At 38.5% G+C, this 18,569-nt stretch overlaps 1 protein-coding gene across 1 annotated transcript in view; it reads left to right on the forward strand.

Moving 5' to 3' along the window:
• SORCS1 (sortilin related VPS10 domain containing receptor 1) overlaps window positions 1-18,569 on the forward strand; it is a 277,984-nt gene that overhangs the window by 168,912 nt on the left and 90,503 nt on the right. Inside the window, exon 5 of the mRNA XM_088528639.1 lies at window positions 13,432-13,505. Within this exon, the coding sequence (XP_088384765.1) occupies window positions 13,432-13,505 (74 nt within the window). The remainder of the gene's footprint in view (window positions 1-13,431; window positions 13,506-18,569) is intronic.

The following is an 18,569-nucleotide window of genomic DNA, read 5'->3' on the forward strand; positions in this document are numbered from 1 at the left end:
GCAGATTGAAGGAAAGCTGCTGTGCTTCCCTATGGGGGAAGACACCGGGTATGAGAAAGCATCTTGACCTAGTAAAGAAGCTCATAACAAGAATCGATGGCTAGAAGTTGATGTAGATAAAATCAGCAGTGAAGTGATTAACCATTGGAACAAACTGCTATGAGAAATGGTGGGTTGCTCATAATGACATTTTGATGTTTTGAATAAAACTGAAAAACAGACCAGAAAATTTTTCTGATTTCCCAACTGTGGTAACAGAGTGAAATGTCTTGGCTTGTAATATCTAAGCTGTTAAACAAAACAATTAAGTGGTGTGTTTTTTTTGTTGTTTTTGTTTTTTCTTTTTTTGCACATGATGAATTATGAGAATTTGAATCTAATCAAAATGAGTATTGACTGAACCATTCGGTTTATATGGTAGTGTAAATATCAACATAAAAGCTTGAATTTTATGATGTCAACCAGCTGTGTGTTCTAGTGCATTTTATAAACATGAAAGAATGAATTAATTTTCCTTTTACTTAAATTAGGGTTACAGGTACTATTACTGCAAGCCTGAGAAAATAACAGCATAAGAAAGCTAAATAAGTAGCTAAAATTATAGGAATGTTTGCTATAAAAGTTCAGTCCTGTGCTTTAAGCTCATTATCTTTCCAGTCTTGTTGCATAATGTCCTTGCAAAACTCAACCTTGGGAAATGCATCTTGGCTGCCTAAATTCCATACAGTATTTTGTATGTACAGTATTTTTCACTCCGTGTTGCTTTGTGGAATATACAGGTAAAATCTGTTCCAGAGGAGGGCACACATGAAATCCTGCCTTCTGGGACCCTTTGGAAGGAAAAATATTTTGTACTGGCAACATGAGATTTATTGGGTGGGGGTCAGTGAAAATTGCAGTGGCAAATTTATCAAATAGAAGTAGGATATATTAGAAAAGGACTGTGTGTGGCAATCAATCTGTTCAGGAAATAATTCTGATTAGAGCCCATACAGCTATAATGCTCATTTAATTTATGGTAGTTGGTTGACAGTACATACGTTGTATCCATTCTATAGGAAACTGCCACCCTTTTGTTTTATAAAAGCCAAAAAAGTGGTCCAGATATGAGAATGAAGGGCTTTTTCTTCGGTTAACCTGAATTTATGGGATAGGTATAGTTATTTAGGGTGAGACAGATGAAACTTAGGGTGCAGATGAAATTTCTTTGCTCTGCCAGTGAATAGCAAATTGAATAATGTTGGTAACAAAATACTATCGTTGCAAAAAAGAGAATTCAGGTAGCATGAGGTCTGTGCATCACTTCTGTACCGATTAAATGACTCCAAAATAGAACTTAAGAAGTGTTTTGTCACTGGACCTGATTTCTGCTTTAAAGTGTAATTGGAGACATTATCTGATTTCAGCAAGTTTTGGACAAGAACTATAGAGGGTAATAAAGAAGCAAGGAGTATTAATCAACTTGGATTAAATTAAATGTTGCTCAAACTAAGGGCTCAGTTCTGCCTATGGCTAAGTACAAATGGCTCCCACTGGTTTAATTCTTCTATATCCAAAGGCAGAATTTGGTTAGAGTAATTATGTGGTCCTGAAGGTGTTTAGATAATTTTAATGGCCAGTTTGGAACAAATGACTACCCTTTGCTGCATTGTGATCTCTTGCTTAGCCTGTATTTAAGGAATAAGAAGCCACTATTCATTGGATTCTCTATATTTTGTGCATGCTGACCACGAGTCACCTGAGGAATCAAGGGAAACATAGTAAAGGATGTACCTGGCAGAGGAAACTTGGCTTGGAGAGGCTGTGAAGATTTCATTGCTGGGGGCCTTAAGGAGAAGGTTAGATTCTGACCCGTTTAGACTGTTGTCATCATTTACATCTGTTGTTGACAGTCAGAGGGAGCTGGAAATGGGCAAGAAAATGTGTTTGTATTCCTTCCAGCTCTGCGGCTTGATGGTTAGCAAGCCTCATTGTAGCCGCCATCCATTTGCATCTTGCTGTTGCTGCAGATGGGACCAGGGAAGTCAGGTGGTGAATGGAGAGAGATAGGTTTCACATTGGGACCAAAGCATTTGACTCCCAGAGGTGGCCCATCCAGTTCAGGGCTGCTGCGGGCAAAGCCATCCGATCGCGTTGGGCAGATGGCTTCAGCTAGCATTTCTAAAGCTAGCGCATGCCTGCCCTTCCTCAGTTGTGATGAACATGCGAAATGGGTCACAACACATCATCCCCCTATCTCTTCACAGGTCACTGGGCCTATCGCTATGATAAGCACTGCAGATATTTTCTGTTTGGTTGAATAGAGAGTTACTAAATGGTAGAGAAATCTGCGTTAGCTGAAGTAGTTTGATCTCCCAGTTTCTTGGGTGTTGTGGGTGGGTGAATGCGCTTAATTACTGGGGTTCAGCTGATGAGCAATAACTCATTAAGCCTCAGTGATTTGGTTGTTTTTGGTCATATATATCTCCCCTGTGTCTCTGCTTTGGATAGCAGACTAGAATTGCCAATGCTGACAGGCCAGTCCCTTATTCAGTCATAACTTTTTCCTGCCAGTCTTGAGGAAAAAAAGAGCAGCAAACCATCTGCTGCCTGCACTAATTGCTTCATGATTGCATTCATTATTCTGGCCGAAAGTACAGTTGTCACATGGGTGATTCTTACCACGTAATTGTAGACCCGCTGCGTGTGTTTCCATCTTCCATGTAAGAGGAGTTACAAATCAGGAGAAACTTCAGACACAAAGCATTGCTTGTGGTGCAGAAGCTTTTTTGAAATTGTTGTATGTTTGAGTCCTCATGGGTTCAGTCAGCTTGCCCTTAAGATAAGGGATTGTATTTTGTGGGTATGACTTAAGTATTGCTCTATAACCTTCAAAAGTAGTTTGCTGTGTAAACAGAAGGTGGAATGTAAAAACCCCTATGTCAGTGGAGTCATATTCTGCTATTCAGATGGGTTAGGCTAAGAAATGGCTAGTGATCAACCATGAATAACAAAGCTATTTGGAGAGAAGAAACATAGGTGGAACTGAGAAACACAAATCAGATGGGCAAAATGTAGAGTTTTCATTGCCCAGCTCAGGAATGGATGTGCAAATGCACTCAAGAACTGAAAAGCATTGACAGGAACTGAAAAAGCTTTAAAATGGAGTTATTGCTGCTGCTTCTCATCTCTCAGTTTAAATAAACTCTTGAAAAGCAAGATACCCCAGACTAAAGGAGCTCTGTCAGCACAGCATGAGTAAATGAAAAGGTTTACTACTTTTGCAGGAGGGAGACATGATTCCACCTGTCTACTCTGATTTTAAAACTATGTCATGCTGGGGGTTAGTGAGTTGGAGACTGATGCTTGTCTGCATAGCTGAAGTGTTGAAGCAAAAGTGATTTAGCAAATCAGGGTTCTGTTGTCCATGGTACGACATATTGCCTGTCATCTAACTGTGTCATCATCCTCAGTTTCCTGCAGTAAAGATAGTTGGTTCAAATGCAGGCTAAAAGGGGATATAAGTATAAAATTGCACACTCTCCTGTTTCATGTTCCTCTATAAATACCAGAGAAAGTGAACAAGTCGCTTAGCTTTATTTCTCATGCTTTGCCCTCCTGGACCCTATGAGAAAATAAGAATAAGAATAAATCCTATGAGAAAAGAATAAGAATTTTTTCTTTGAGGAAATTCATGTTGGTTCAAGTTACTCAGGTTAAGCTGTCATGAAATAAGTGAGAATTTCTGTCCTTTACATGTCAGCAAGAAATAGCTTTCCACACGACTGCCCTAACACATGTGGTTTCCCACATGACCTGCCCCAACAACATCTCATGACTCACTGTGTGTTAGAAATAAGCCTTAGCTTCCAGACAGAACTTCTCATCTGCTGATGGTCATATCTTCAGACACTGGTCAGTACCAGTCCTCCAGAGGGGAAAAAATGAGGCACAGGAAGAAAGATGCTCCCTGCAGCTGGCAGCCACCATGCAGTCTCCTAGATGAGCAGTTCTTCTGTTTCTGGTACTATGTCGCTATTTAAGGACCTATGTTGGATTAAGCTCTCTTTTTTTTTTTTTTAGTTGAAAAACTAAAAACAAATTTCAACTGAAAATAGATGTAAAAAAATTTCTTCTACACTCAACACACTAAGAATTCCCTTGACAGTGGACTAGGACAGAACTTTATCGTGTTCCCATATTTTTAGATCTAGGTGGTTCTACTTTTTACCCTCTCTTCTGAAGTAGATATTTATCCAATGTAGTCCAGTGGATGATTGCTGTATTAAGCAGCACCAAAACCATTTTATTTAAGCTGCTTTCAACTCTGTGCCTTTTTATATCTGTGTGTTTAAAGCAGGGAAGAACCTTCCTTGCCAGATATTAATAGAATCAGGTTATATAGTTGTGCAAGGCATGCAAAAAAGAATTTGGTCACTGACCCATTGGGAATTGCTCAGGTAGCACCCAGAGAAAATAATAGAGAGTAGATTTGATAGTATAAACTCTGCATGCATTCAAGTGAGAGAGAAAGATGTTCATATATCAAGGATGACAGGGAAATCGCTTGTGTAAACCAGTATGTGTCAGAGAGAAGGATGTGTATGGCCAAAGGATGTCTGTGTGAGAGGACAGACCAGCTCTTAAAAGCACTGAATAAAAGAGCTGGACTGCAGTCTTTTCAACTCAGTCTACCCTTATACATAACTAAGTTAGTGAGGTCTAAACTGGCCCCATCATTTGCGTGTTTGGGGTAATGCTTGTGTCTTATAATAGTGTCTCTGTCAAACACTTTGGAATTCAGCCAGATGTGATGGACTAATTTGGACTCACTCTATAATTCTGAAGCCAGGAGCAAGATTTAGCCTTTTGTTTTACTGCATTACGATCTAACTTCAAGGGGGCTTTGCTTGGAACTGATTTGGACCTGAGGCCTCCAGAGGTTCCTTTCAGCCTCAATTATTCTACTTCTGTTTATACCCTCTGAATTTCAGTGGTAGCAGTTACTGTATGCAAAACTAGAATAAACCAAAAAAAAAAAAAAAGAGATTGCTTTTACCACAGCTTGCATCATAGCTTTAAAGTTTTCATTCATTATCAAGCAGCATCATTTTTTAGTTTTTGTTCAGTGCAGCTGATGAAATTTAGAGGACTATTCACTTGGACTCACATTAGCCGAGGGAGGCTAATCCCATCTGAAGTTAATGGAGAGGAAAAAAGGTTCTTTAGAAGCGTCAGCATTAGCCACTTTTAATCATCCTCTGGAAAAGCCTATTTCTTTTGACATACTGCAGATAGAAGCAGGGAGACTGTTTGCATATGGCTATCATTAGCCTATAAGAATAACTCTCCCTTTTCCTAGGGCATTGGTCCTCAAATAGTGCACGCTATTTGTGCTAATATTTTAGGCACCACTAATCAAGCAGGCTAATTTTCTAGCAGACATGATTCACTTTGACACATGGCGATGAAGATGAAAGAAAAGTATTAAGGAATTTGCACTGTAAAAGGTGTCTTCACAATATGTGGCACTTTCTAGATGATCTTGGTTATCCTTTCTGGTCACCAGTACCTGTGGAAGGCATAGCAGGAATATTCAACGCACACATCTGTGAGCTCTAGCTGCTATTCTTCACAGACTCACTGTGGACATATATCTGGGCAAGCCATTAAAACACGTACAGAAACATCCAAATTTGTAGCTAGGACTTTGCAAACTGTTTGTGTGAAGTCCTGAAGTGCAGGTGCCTGCTAGACATCTTGACAACACATCTTGTACACGGTCCTTTTCAAATAAGCCTGGTTATCAGATGAACATTTGGTGACAACCGGTACTGAAGCTGATTTTGATTGGATTTTCATTGTTAATCTTAGTATACCCATTAATCTCCTACACACCTCACTAACTGTAATATGCTGGGGGAACACGTTAATGAATAAAAAAAACAATGAGGAATTCCTAGCCCTTCCACCCCACATATAGAAGAACGATAATAAGAAAAAGTCAGCTAGCAGAGCCCAGTGGCAGCCTGTCAGCCTTCTGCATTTCTTGGCCAGAAGCATGATCAGTGAAATGGAAGGAAAGACTCCCAAGCAGTAATCACTGTGCTCTTCACCACTGACTCATTCGTCTCTAAGCAAATGAATATGCCCTTGCTTATCCATCTGTATGAACATGGGCCCACTGCGCCCTTAGAGAAATTGTTCATTTGCTGCTTTGGGATCCTTGGGTGGGTATTTATAGCTATGGGTAGAAACCTTGTCTCTCTCCAAGGTTTTCTGTGCTCCTCATAATTCCAATTTTCCTACTTCTATGAAAATTTACTTTTCACTTTTACCTTTCACTTTTTTTCTTTCCATCAGAGGTGGGCAGTCAGGAAGATGCCTCTTATTGTTGTAACTTTGACCAACTTGCTTTACTTTTCACTTCTCTCCTTTCTCTGTCTCTTTTTGAATAGTAATGTCCTAAATGTCTCTAGTTTCTTATTCTACAAAGCGCGTATCAGCAGTAAATTCACTTGGAGCCCATAGATTTTACTATAATACAATAACTAGTAATTTATTTTTAAATATAAAGTTATGTATGTGCTTGTGAAAATTCTGACATTATGCCCAGATTTCTGTGGAAACAAGACTTTTTGTTTCTTTTCTGTTCTGTCCTCATGCCAGCATAATATGCTTTTTAGCCAACAATGCATTTCTTTAGTGCAGTTATGTGGACAGTTATCTAGACAACTTGTAAATTTACAACACAGCAGAATGCAAGTGCCGAATAACCTGTTATAGACAGTAGTTTTTAACAGGAAAGGAAATTCACCTTGAGGCAACATTGCAAGTGTAGTGGTAAATCCATGATCCCTGAGAAGCTTTAAGTCAAGACTAGATGTTTTCCAAAGATGCAGTCTAGTTGAGCCATTATTGTTGGACCTGGCAATTCTCCTTGCTGCTTGAGTTAGTGGATAAAACCCTGTGCCATCTGTTTGAAGGAGAACAGACTGATGATGCTAGTAGTTCCTTCTGGTTTCAAAATATATATGCATAGGCATATTCCTATAAACATCTGGTAGTAAAGTTGTGTTTCCTGTTGCTTGCTAGTATATGAGTTGCCTGCAGTAGAGACATCACACTAATCCACTTGCTTGCAAACTGCCACAACACAGACCGGAACACAGCTGAGGTGGCTCATTTCTGACAATGTATGGGGAGTTATTGAGGGAAAAGCATGTTTAATAATAATAATAAAACAAAAAAAACTTAGCGATCTCCAGCATACTTTGATCCAGTAAACATGTACAAAAGGACTTGCTGTATTACAACTACACCGGACAATTTTAGGTGTTAGTAGTGCATTGTTCATCATGATTCTAGCCAAGTACCAACACTGAAAAAAGGGATGGAAAAGAAAGTTAAAGCGGTAACAGAGCTGCAGTCTTCACTGGTGTTTGAAATTACTGTGAAGCAGATATCTGAAAGCTTTATCACTCTGCTGTGTCTCCATCAGCATTCAATAAACACCAATTATTGGATAACCTTATTGACGGGGTCTCTGTGGCATGATTAATGCATTGCTGCAACTTAAAACATTCAAAATCTATGCAGTGTCCTATGAAGTTTTGTGCTTCAAAGGGTGTTTAAGTGTCTTAACAATGGAATTCAGGATTAGATTGGAGACTATCAGTAAATAGCAGTCTATCTCTTGGCTGCCTGTGGGAGGAATTCCTTTAAAAAAAATAAACACTGTAAACATTCCAGAATTGAGGTAAGGTACATGATGCCTGTCCTATTGCTGTTTGGAGGGTATAATGTTAATTCCAAATACACTCTTTCATAAATGAAAAATTTTTTAATAATACCCCTGTGAACAATAAGAATAATGACAAAAGCATTGCTTGAAAACAATAGAATTTCAAATGCACCTGTGGTGATAGTAGTAATCTATCTACAGTCTATCAGTAATAAACTTATTAAGGATAAACAAATGGGGAAAAGAGGAAAGACTTTGACGACATTTATGTAAAATTACATTTTCATCTTCATGCAGAGTTGTCTTTATCTGACTAGATGTGGTTGGTTGTTATCCTTATAGTTCATGCTAAACTGTGCCTTAGGAATGTTGGGTTTTTTAGGGAAATGGAACTAAATTAAAAAAAAAAAGTCAGTATTAAAGATGAGAAAGAAGTGGACTCTCAAAATCATGTGACTTATCAGCAAAAAATCTGAGTTTTAGATTGTGTGTGTGAGAGACAGGAGACAGAGAGAGAGAGAGAGAGATTAAAACCTGGTTGAGATAGTAACACTATCTCAAAACATCAAGAAAAGGCTTAATTTCAATCACCGAAACACCAGAAAGTGTAGGTGTCAGGAAGCGTCATCTGTGCTAGGAATCTTCTTAGGGCATTAGAGTTGAGTTTGAACCAATCTCCAGGCTTTTGAAGATGTTCTGAACTAGTTTTCCGGCTGCATATTTTTCTTTAGATCAAAACTGTGGTGTGGGTTCTTTTGCTTTGGTGAGATCTGTATCCAAAAAGAATGACTGTTGTTTTCTTGGAAGTTGGAGGCAAGAGAAAGTGAGCTTTTTTGTATACTTGAATAGAAGTATTTGAATTCTCCTAGGTTGATAATTCCAGTCAACAAATAAAGTTACACTCCATATCATATTCTCTTATAACTTGTTTAGGGAAACTGTCTTCAACAAAAAGAAAAATAATGATGACTACTAGCTCACTTTAAATATTTCCCTGGTGTCACTTTCAGCATCCAGTTGAAATCACCTTTCCTTTAGCCACACTTCAGATTCCCATATGCATAATGTTTTTTGCATGAGATAAAATCAGTGCATAAAATTGAATATCCTCATCAGCCCAGGAAGCACATGGAGCTACCATGTAAGAGATCAGTATGCAAAGAATAATCAGAGCCAAATATTTTATCAGAACGTTCAATTATTTTAAATGAATGATGAAATGTCATGGACACCTTAGCTCAGCTGTATATGCAGCCATTGAAATGGAGCTGATGTCATGAGAGGACTCCACATTTCACAAAAAGCTGTGCCTAGGAAAATGAATATCTTGAAACTAGTTAGGGTGATGGGTAGACCTTGACTAGTGTCATGATTCTTCAAGTTGGTGCTGTCTCAAAACTGGTAGTCATTCAGATTCTTGGTACTTGGTATGTGTAACCTTGCTGACAAGGTCAGATGTGAAATGAGCAACTGTTTCTCCTCTTCTGCATCTTCTTGAGGATGATGCTGTGAATGTAAATGCCTGGTTTGGTGAGGTTGATGACTATGCACATAGCAGAGGTGGCAGCTGACTGAGGAGTGCAGAGTTCATTGCAGCTGGGCAGGAACAGGGATCACTTTCTTTGAAACAGGTCCACATTCACTAGCAACATCTGGTTGAGCCATCAAAGTCAACAGTCAAATACCTTTGATTCAGCCATTTCATAAGAAATGGGCTTTTGAATCTCAGGGAAAATTCAGTGTTCTTATGGGAAACAGGTGGCACACAGTATAATGTTATTAAAGTGCATGTCCCAAACTCCCCCAGGTGTAATACTTCATGAAATTGCTAACAGCTCATTTTGTTTGTCCTGAAGATGTGAGTTTGTCAGAAGATTTCAATTACATAATTCAGTTAAATCCAAATAGACAAACAGGGTCCTATGGGGTATAATTTCATACCATTGGTGATTACAGCAACATAAATCAGATTTGTCTGGTGCCTAGAGAATATTAAGTCTTCAAAGTTTGTATTTTAGCTGTTTGTTTTGGATTTTTAAAAATGCATGCAGACTAATAACTAAAAATACAGAACCAGACAAGACTGTTGGTCTTAGCTGTGATGAAAGAGATGAATCCTCAGCTACTCTCATTTGTTTTAGCTCCCTAAAACTGAGTGAAGGTTTGCTATTTTATAATGCTATCCAAAATAACAGAGGATTTTATGAACAAAGCTATTGAGAGCTTCCTGCTTTGGAGAGATTTTCCAGAATTCATTTTTTTCCTCTTCTGTCACACACTTCCACTTCTCAAAGTGGTGTTCATGCTAGATCAGATGAGTCAGTTTTTTTTTCTTTTAACCTTAATGGAAAAAAAAAAAGAGTTTTTCTCCCTATGCTTTAAGGAAATTAGAATTTTGTTATAGTGTAAACTCTCAAACAAATGAATTATGCTTTAAAACTTATGCTTAAAGCTTCTGTTATTTCTTTTATTCTCATTAATAATTTTTGTGTAGAGTTTTTTCTCTCCTACTGCCTTGATTTTTAAATTACAAAAATTTATAAAATATATTTTTTTCTGCATTTTCACCTGATTGTAGGAAAATTACTTTCTATTTAAAATTACATTTTTTGTCTCTAAAACTAATCTCTCTATTAAAGAATGCTTTGTCTGCCTCAAGTCAAATGAATATAGCCTACAGAGTGCAAAAAAACCCAACAACAACAATAAAGCAGATTGCAATCTAAAATTAGTGATAGAAAGTTCAGGAAATAAAATAATAATAATAATGATAAATAAATAAAAAGTTGGAAAAGAAGATAATCTTAACTGTGACTTGGTTTTACCCTGATGTCTTGAAGCTTTTTAACATGAATCTTGCACTATCACTGTGGCATGATACATGAGCATATAAGCAGCTGTTTTGCTCCTCACAGGTTAGGAAAGCAAGTAGCAGAGTTGAGCAGTGTAATACTATTTGGTGTAGTTCAGGAAAGATATTTTCAGTTTTCCCTATGCAAGAGGATGTTAGCATAGCGTTGGAAGAAGGATTTTCCCTATAGCTAGCAGATTGTTATGTAGGTTGGAAGGTTTGGCTTTGAATCCCTGTTTAGCCTTGGAATCTATTCATAGCCTAGGGACATCTTTTCATTTTCTCATCTGGAAGAGGAGAGTGTTTGTTTTCTCTCCCTCTCAAGGTATTAGGGGAAAAAAAAATCCAAATCCAATAACAGCAAATAGTTAATGACTATTAAGTTCTTGGTTATTACAAAAAAGTAGAGAGAAGAGGAAGGAAGAATGGAATTAATTACTGATGAACAAGGGTCAAAGGTGAGAGATCAATGGGAGTTTCATAGTCCTTAACAACCTTGTCTCACTTAAAATAGAGATGCAATATCACTATTTGGCCCTGAAATGAAAATATACATCAAAATTGGGATACACTTTTTCTCTAGTTGTGGTTAAAAGAAGAGTGGCAGAGAACATTATCTAATTTCAGTCTAATAATAAGAATTGTCATCAGATGGCACCGCTTGCCCAAAGAAAATAAAATGCCCTCTCTGAAGGGACTAAACGCACAAGTCTGTCAAAAGAAGTCCTAGGAGAGAGAGTTTTTATAGCAACAAAGTATGATGCTGGCTTTAAAAAAATATCCATGCAAGCACTATAATTGCTAAATGGGGAAAAATAATCCCAACTGTCATATCTGGTACTCGACAACAACCTGCCCTCCAAATATTTTTCTCTTTTTCTGGTCCACCTAAATAAACTTACTCTGAAATGATGCTTAGAAAAATGTCTGGGGAAAAAACAAACAAACAACATCAAAAACAAACTAAAAAAGTTCAGTGAAATGGCAGTCGTCAAGGGGGATGCTACTGCAGCCCTGATAAAGCTTCTGTAGGCTGTGACAAATTCAATTTGGGTGCAGCTGCTATAGCCAGTAACTTCAGAGAGGTGGTAACTGTTGCTGAAAGCTTTGAGCAGGGAATCTAGACAGGGTAAGGCTGGGAGATGCAAAAGATTGAAGACAAGATTAACTGTGTTGATTGCAGCCATCTGAATGTCATTTTGCCTGGAAAGTTTGGATATTGCAGATGCCTGCTCTGAAAGCACAGAGATGTTTGCTCCATTTTTTGGATTGCTCCCTGTTTTTAATTAAAAGATATTTTACTATTAGATGATCTGAACTTTATTAACAAGTTAAATAGTTTTATATCAACACTTATCTGAGACAGAAGAAACCACCTTGCTATGAGTGGAAGAACATTGGCCTGTGCGATAGATTGACAGGAACTTATTGTGGTTATGTTAATTTATATTTCTGCTACAATTAGGAGAGCAGATCTAGAAATGGATTTTGGAAGTGAAGGGCACTACTTTGGCAAGTAGTGCAAATGCTCTTGATTAGCTGACTTCAAAGCACTTTAGAAAGGTCACCGTTAAAGTTCTTGAAAGTTTTTCACTCTAAAAGAGTATCTTGAAATGACAGATCAGAGACCAGAAAACAGGTCCAGTTTGGAAGCATCACATGTTCCTTGCTGGGAGGGGGATTGGCAGTGTCTGTCAAGACAGGGAAGGAAGAGAAATAGGATGAATCTGCAAGAAAAGTGTAAGATCGACTGCCTGTCAATATTTCTGTGTGAGAAATTTGAAGTTAAATAAAGCAAAGGACGAACAGAACCTGAGTAATTCTGCACTCTATTGTCCTCTAAGAATTATCTGCTGGTATCATTTAGGGAGAGCAGCTGCTTGCTGGATTAAAAACAACGTTTGTATATCATTCCACAACGACATGTCAAAGTATAATACCCATACCTGGCTTTTTTTTTGTGCTGACCTTTCTCAGTCTGGTTTGGTATTTATCACAAAGTTTTTTTTTTTTTCTAAATGACTGCTGTATTTGGAAATTGTAGAACAACGTGAAAAGAAGGTGTCATGCTGTTTGCAGGAGGAGGACAGGAGAAAGGTGAGAGACAGAAGCTTCCATGGTACAAGTTACTTATGCTGTTCAGGTTTAATCACTCCTGCAAGATAAATCTGAATATGTTCAAACTCCACTTTTGTGCCAGATTGAGTAACTGGCGGGGGGCAAAACCAAGTCAATTAGAAGTCATTGCAAATGTGTTGGCCCATGTCGTTGTTGGGTGATTGCAGCGTTCAGAGGGTTTGCTGTTCATGCTCTAGATCTTAGCTCATAAAATTACTGGAGGTCTGAAGCTAAACATTGCAGTATAGAAACTGATCTTTTCTTTCCGAAGAAGGCTGCTGGTGACTGCAGAGATTGACGTTACAGTATGATATGAAGGAAGGCTTTTTGCACCTCTGATGGCAGAGCCAGGCTAGCATTTCAAACTTTTGTGTTCAGCTAGCCATTGTGGCTACCACAAGTTTAAGAAAGTAGAATGTATCTCCCCCCTTGCTGCATGTTTTTATTACCTGATAGTGTCATGAGGAGCTAGACTGTAAGTTTTCACTCATGACAGGTAAGTGGACGTACCTACATAGTGATCTCTAAGGCAGCACCTGCTGTGGTCCGTGTTGTGCTCTTCAGCATTACTTCTGTCAGAAGGGTCACTGGAGATTTTTAAGCTGTCCCAGAAATGAGCTTTGATCCTTGAATCCAAATTGTTATGTCAAGTGTGATACAGGAGTAATACGGAATTCTTTAATTTCTACCTTGTTTTTGTGTTTTACTGTGATTCATGACTCTTTGCTTTTGTCCACAGTTGTTCAGTTCAGTGGAGTTTGGCAGAAGATGGCAGCTTCTTCATGAGGGAGTTGCACCAAACAGGTTCTACTGGTAAGACCAAAGCCCTTTTTCTTCTTTCCCAGGTACAGTTTCCCCAAAATTACAAAGTTGTTGAAATTGCAATGTGGCAACCTCAACGCAATGTGGCTGAATGTAGCCTACGTTACTGTCCCTTGCTGATTGTTGAGATTGATAACTCTGAGCTGTTGTGAGGGGCATATTTTTCCTCCTGTTCTGTGTTTATACAACCCTTGGAATTATGGGATTCTTGATCTAAGAATGGTGCACAACTGAAATTTATCTTCTGTAATTTCCTGACAGCATTTTGCGTTCTAGCGCAAATCAGTATTCAGCATAAACTTGTTCCCTTTTGTGCTCAATATGTAGAAGCTATCAGTCTGGTGCTGCTCCTAAGGAGGGTAGAAGAGAGAAGTCCTGGGCCTTTGAGGACAGTAGCATTTCTGCCACAGATAGCAATGGACAGTATAGGTCAGGCATTGAGCTAACGGATGCCTACAGTAGCAATAATGATGAAAATGGTTGTTCTCCCTTTCCAAGGAGCTCAGGCTTTGAAGGTCTCTTAGAAGCTAACAAAGAAGAGAACTCAGGCTTGGTACTTAAAAGGCAATGAATAAGTTGAAAAGACGAAGTTGTACTCACCCATCTAACTCCCTACAGCAATAACCAAAACATGAAACTGCAAGCCTGTATTTTCCCCTTGCATAAAATGTGCCCCGCATAATACCCCTCAGACCGTGCTTCTGCTCTTCAAAGTAAAATAATACAGCTTGTGGAACACTATTGTGCCTCGTTTATGTATTGTAATTATCACTGTGGAGAAAAATGCTCATTTACTCCAATTATTTCACTAGCATCTGTCCTCAAAAGCATCTATAGTGAAAAACAGAGCTGTGCATGTGTAGCTGTGAGCGGGTGTGCAATAGTGGGCAACATGTTAAGGGACTGGCCTTTTCCACTGGTCTCTATTTCTGTGCAGCCAAGTATCTCAGGGCAAAGTAGACGTTAATATGTGATTACAGCATTGCCATCACTGACTCCTTATGCAGAAAGCCAAAAGAGAACAGAGAATGAAGAGTTTGATTATGTACAGTTGAAATTCAGCAACATGGCCAATGATGTTGTACGGGTTGCATAGAGCCCTACCTATTGCTCTCTCTATATATTTTTTTTGTTAGAAAATAGTTGATTATCGCACATTTTGGCTTTGAAGTATGTGGAGTTTGATCCAGAAGATTTTTGAAGTCTGGTTTTTATTCATTCTTCAGAACAAAAAATGAATAAGGAGGGGAGGTGTCCCAAATCTCAGCTTTTCAAGGGAGGCATATTGTGGGGACTGTCTGTCCTGTTCCTGGTGCCTTCTTTAAATCAAATGGATTAGGTCCTGCGTACATCCCTGTTGTGCACTTTGGTAGAAAGTGATACTATATTCCAATATCTAAGGAAGGGTGAGAAGCTGCTTTAATACAGACTGCTTCCAAGGACTATCAAAACTTTTCTAAGACCAGAAAGGTGCAAAGCAAATACTTTTGGCCCTCTTAAGGCTGCATTTACTTACACTGCTGGTTTTGGTAGGAGAGGAACATCTGGGAAACTCTGCATATTTCTAGAAGGATTTGTATGATTAGTAAAAGTAAAGATGAATTTTGGTATTTGGGCAATTGCTGAGTGATATTTTTAATTGCCATTTGACCTATTGAGGCATTCCTGAAAATAGTTTGTGGTTCACTCTGAATCTTATGAATAAAACCACTGGGCATGTTAGTTTTAGCCTTGAGATGGTTTTGCCTGCAAACACCATCAGAAAAACCATAGTGTTTTTTACAGCTGCCTATCTTGCATCTGTTTCAAAGAGAATATTCTCTTTCCCCTCCTCACCCCCCGCCCCCCATTTCCATTTCCTTTTCTCCTGTTATTTTGTCTATTCAGTAAAATGCCCCAGAGAAATTTAAGCCACTGAAGAACAACATTAAAGCAAATCTGCTGGTGCCTCCTGCATGTCTCTGAGAAAATACTCTATATAGGGACAGCTCAGCTTCTTGTAGCTCATATGTACTTTGTCTTCTTGGGTCCTCTATTTTATGAAGATGTCACTAATGTGGAAAGAGGATCTTTGTTTCTTCGGACCTCATCTGTTTCTCCCTTTTTCCGTCTTCTACCTACAGCTGTAAGTTGTGCTCTGGTATCCACGGTTGGGATGAGAGAGATTGTAATGTCACCCTACTGCAGAGGATAATTGTGTAGGGGATGAGCAGGTAAACTTTTAGAATGAGAATGGACTGAAGTTTTTTCATCTGAAAAAGACAGGAGGAAAGGGGATCTGTATTTCTTCATGAAAAGGTAATGAGGACATTTGCTAGTACATGTGTTGGGCAAGCTGTAGTGATGGGCTATGTCTGGAAAAACTATAATCTCCAGTAATTGCTGTAACAAGAGGATCTTACAGCATAACCATTTTCATCACCTTGGTAAGAGGGAAGAAGTACACTGAGGGGAGATGTAATTTGGTATGAGAGTCAACCATACGTGCCTTATGGAAACATAAAGGAATCCACGCTACAAATATGTCCAAGGGAATGCACTGTATTAACATTTTTCATGTTGTTTTACTATTTCTCTGGCAGGCTCCTGTTAGGTGTACTGTGACAGGAAAATGCATGAAGGTTAGTGAGGTCCTTAGCGAGTCTGGAGCTGTGTGCTGTAAAAATACCTTTATTGCTAGGAAGAAGTATTCTAGGCAGTGTTCATTCAGCAGGATAATAAAGAAGCAGCCAGTTAATATACATGGTGTTTTGCAGAAAGCAGTGTTTACTAATGTCATTGGTGTTAGAGGAAGAGAAGCACTAGATGTTGGTTAGGAAAATTGGACGAATACTTAATCTAAATGCATTTGAGTTCATTTTTGTGATACTTGCTGAATTTCAGCACACCATCCTAGGTATTCCATTTGCTGGCAAAGACTGCTTGAAACTGAATGCAAATGTGAAAGCAATTGGTGAATCAGTCGTATTGGGAATCACTTTACATTTCTCCTTCTTTGCTAAGTAGTCCAGTCAGTCAAAGCTCAATAGTGATAACATGTGACTTGCAAATCCAAACACTCAGGACCAGTAGTTGCAGAAAAAAACTACTCAAAATGCACACAGTTCAGAGCAGCCAAAATATATAAGCAGAAATTGCTTATTAAAAGCTAGATTTTTATTCTGGTCTTCCCATGAAGTTATACCTTCAGTCATAAAATATTTATTGAAAGTCAGTAAGTCAAGGTACCACAATTAGAGCTGGCCCCAAAAATAAAATTAAAAGTTTAAAAAGCTCATTTAAAAATGTAATGTTTTTTTTTTCCACTAAAAGGAGACATTCTCAGAAAAGATTCTCAGTTAATTCTAATCATAATATAACCTTGAAAAACTCAGAGGAAAAAAAATAAGGCCAAATAATAAAAATGTCTTAAAAAATAGCACACAGTGAACAATAGAAAATGCCAGCTAGTAAATTATATAGTCAAGTTAGTTATAATCATTAGCTGCATCAGTCCTATTAATTTCTTTTTAATTGGGTGTTGCACCCAGACAAGCAAGTGGGAGAAATACAAAAGAAATAGCACCCCATACTTCAAGAAGATGACTGTCTTAATTAGCTCAGGGCTTTCATGCAGTAAGGCATAATGAATCTTTTACCAAGGTCCTGGTTATGTGTAGTATCTTTAGCACTGTGTGCTGTTTCTAAATAAAAGTATCTCTGGCACTTAGGCACTTCTAAATTTTACCAGTGAGACTTCAAATCCGTAGTTGTACTTGCATCTAAAGTTCACAAGTCTTTGCTGTTTTGAGGATGGTCAGGTCTGAATTCCTAATCCAAACACAATGTGTTACTCAACATCCAGGTCTTCTGCTTGTGTCTCAAACTCTACTATTACACAATTACAGAAGGTTTTGCAAAGGAACTCCAATATGGTGAATGGAAGAGTTCATTAAGAATCCAAATTATATATGAAGGAATGAGGCTCATTGTCATGGCACGACAGGGGTGTGAAAGAAAAAGATAGTAGTTTGTGTCTTCGAAGGAGGAAAAATGATTGGAAAGAGTCTCCCTAGGAAATAATAGGAAATTAAGGTCACCAGAAGTCTCTGACAGGCATAGGATATTGAAGAGAAGAATGTGCAGAATGAGTCCAGCTAAGAGCTCGTGGACAGTTTTACAGTGCTGAGGACAGTCTTGAACAGAATTCGCGGTGGATTAGATGTAAAAATACATCATGGTGTATCTGGTTTCCAACAGGCTTCTGTGTCCATAATGTTAATGATTCCCAGAAGGCATACAGGAGATGTGTCTGACAAGCTGACATTGCTGTGTCTCTGTCTTGTGTTAATCTGAATATGAGAAGGAGAAGGAAAAAGTGGCAGATGGAAGAACAGATAGAAGACAGAAGAAAGGACATAGAGTAGAGCTGTTTCTTTTATGAGCAATGGGGAAGAAAGATATTCTTTAGAATAGACTTATAGAATATACATTTTCTCTTCCAGAAGAAGCTAGAGACTGCATCTTAAATGCTTTGACTGTTCACTGGAGCAGATGCAAAAGTTGAAAATCAGAGGGAAAATGCATCAAACACCTGGTAGAAGCCTGTTAAATGCTTCATCACATTCCAGTAGGCTAAATGTCCTAGCATTCTTGTCAGATCTTGGCATGGTGATATTTGCAGGCCTGCCCAGGTGGCCTGAGATGGTTTAAATGGCATGATAGCTGGGTTCATTACAACTGATGCAGTCTGTTACAGAATAAGACCTTCTAATCACTGCAGGGCAATTGCTGGAGGCCGATAAGGAAGGTGCCAGTCAAGGGGGATTGTGACAGCCTGCCTAGGAAATCCTCTGCATGATCTAATGCACAAGCATAGGAGTTGAAGTATGCCAAAAGTTTAATTAAAATAGATATATTTCATAACTTAAATGTAGTGTAGTTCAGATGGACACGTGCCAGAGGGCCCACAAGTGTCGCTGGGTCTCAGTGAAGCAACTAGTTCATGAAGATTAGCAAGGATGGTGAGTTCTGTTAAATTCCTTTTTTGTTGTTCTTTGTTTTTTTTTTAATTTG

The sequence above is a fragment of the Tinamus guttatus genome, unplaced genomic scaffold (genome assembly GCF_059628265.1).
Source record: "Tinamus guttatus ecotype Peru unplaced genomic scaffold, ASM5962826v1 Tinamus_guttatus_pri_ptg000314l, whole genome shotgun sequence".
NCBI classification, from domain to species: domain Eukaryota; kingdom Metazoa; phylum Chordata; class Aves; order Tinamiformes; family Tinamidae; genus Tinamus; species Tinamus guttatus.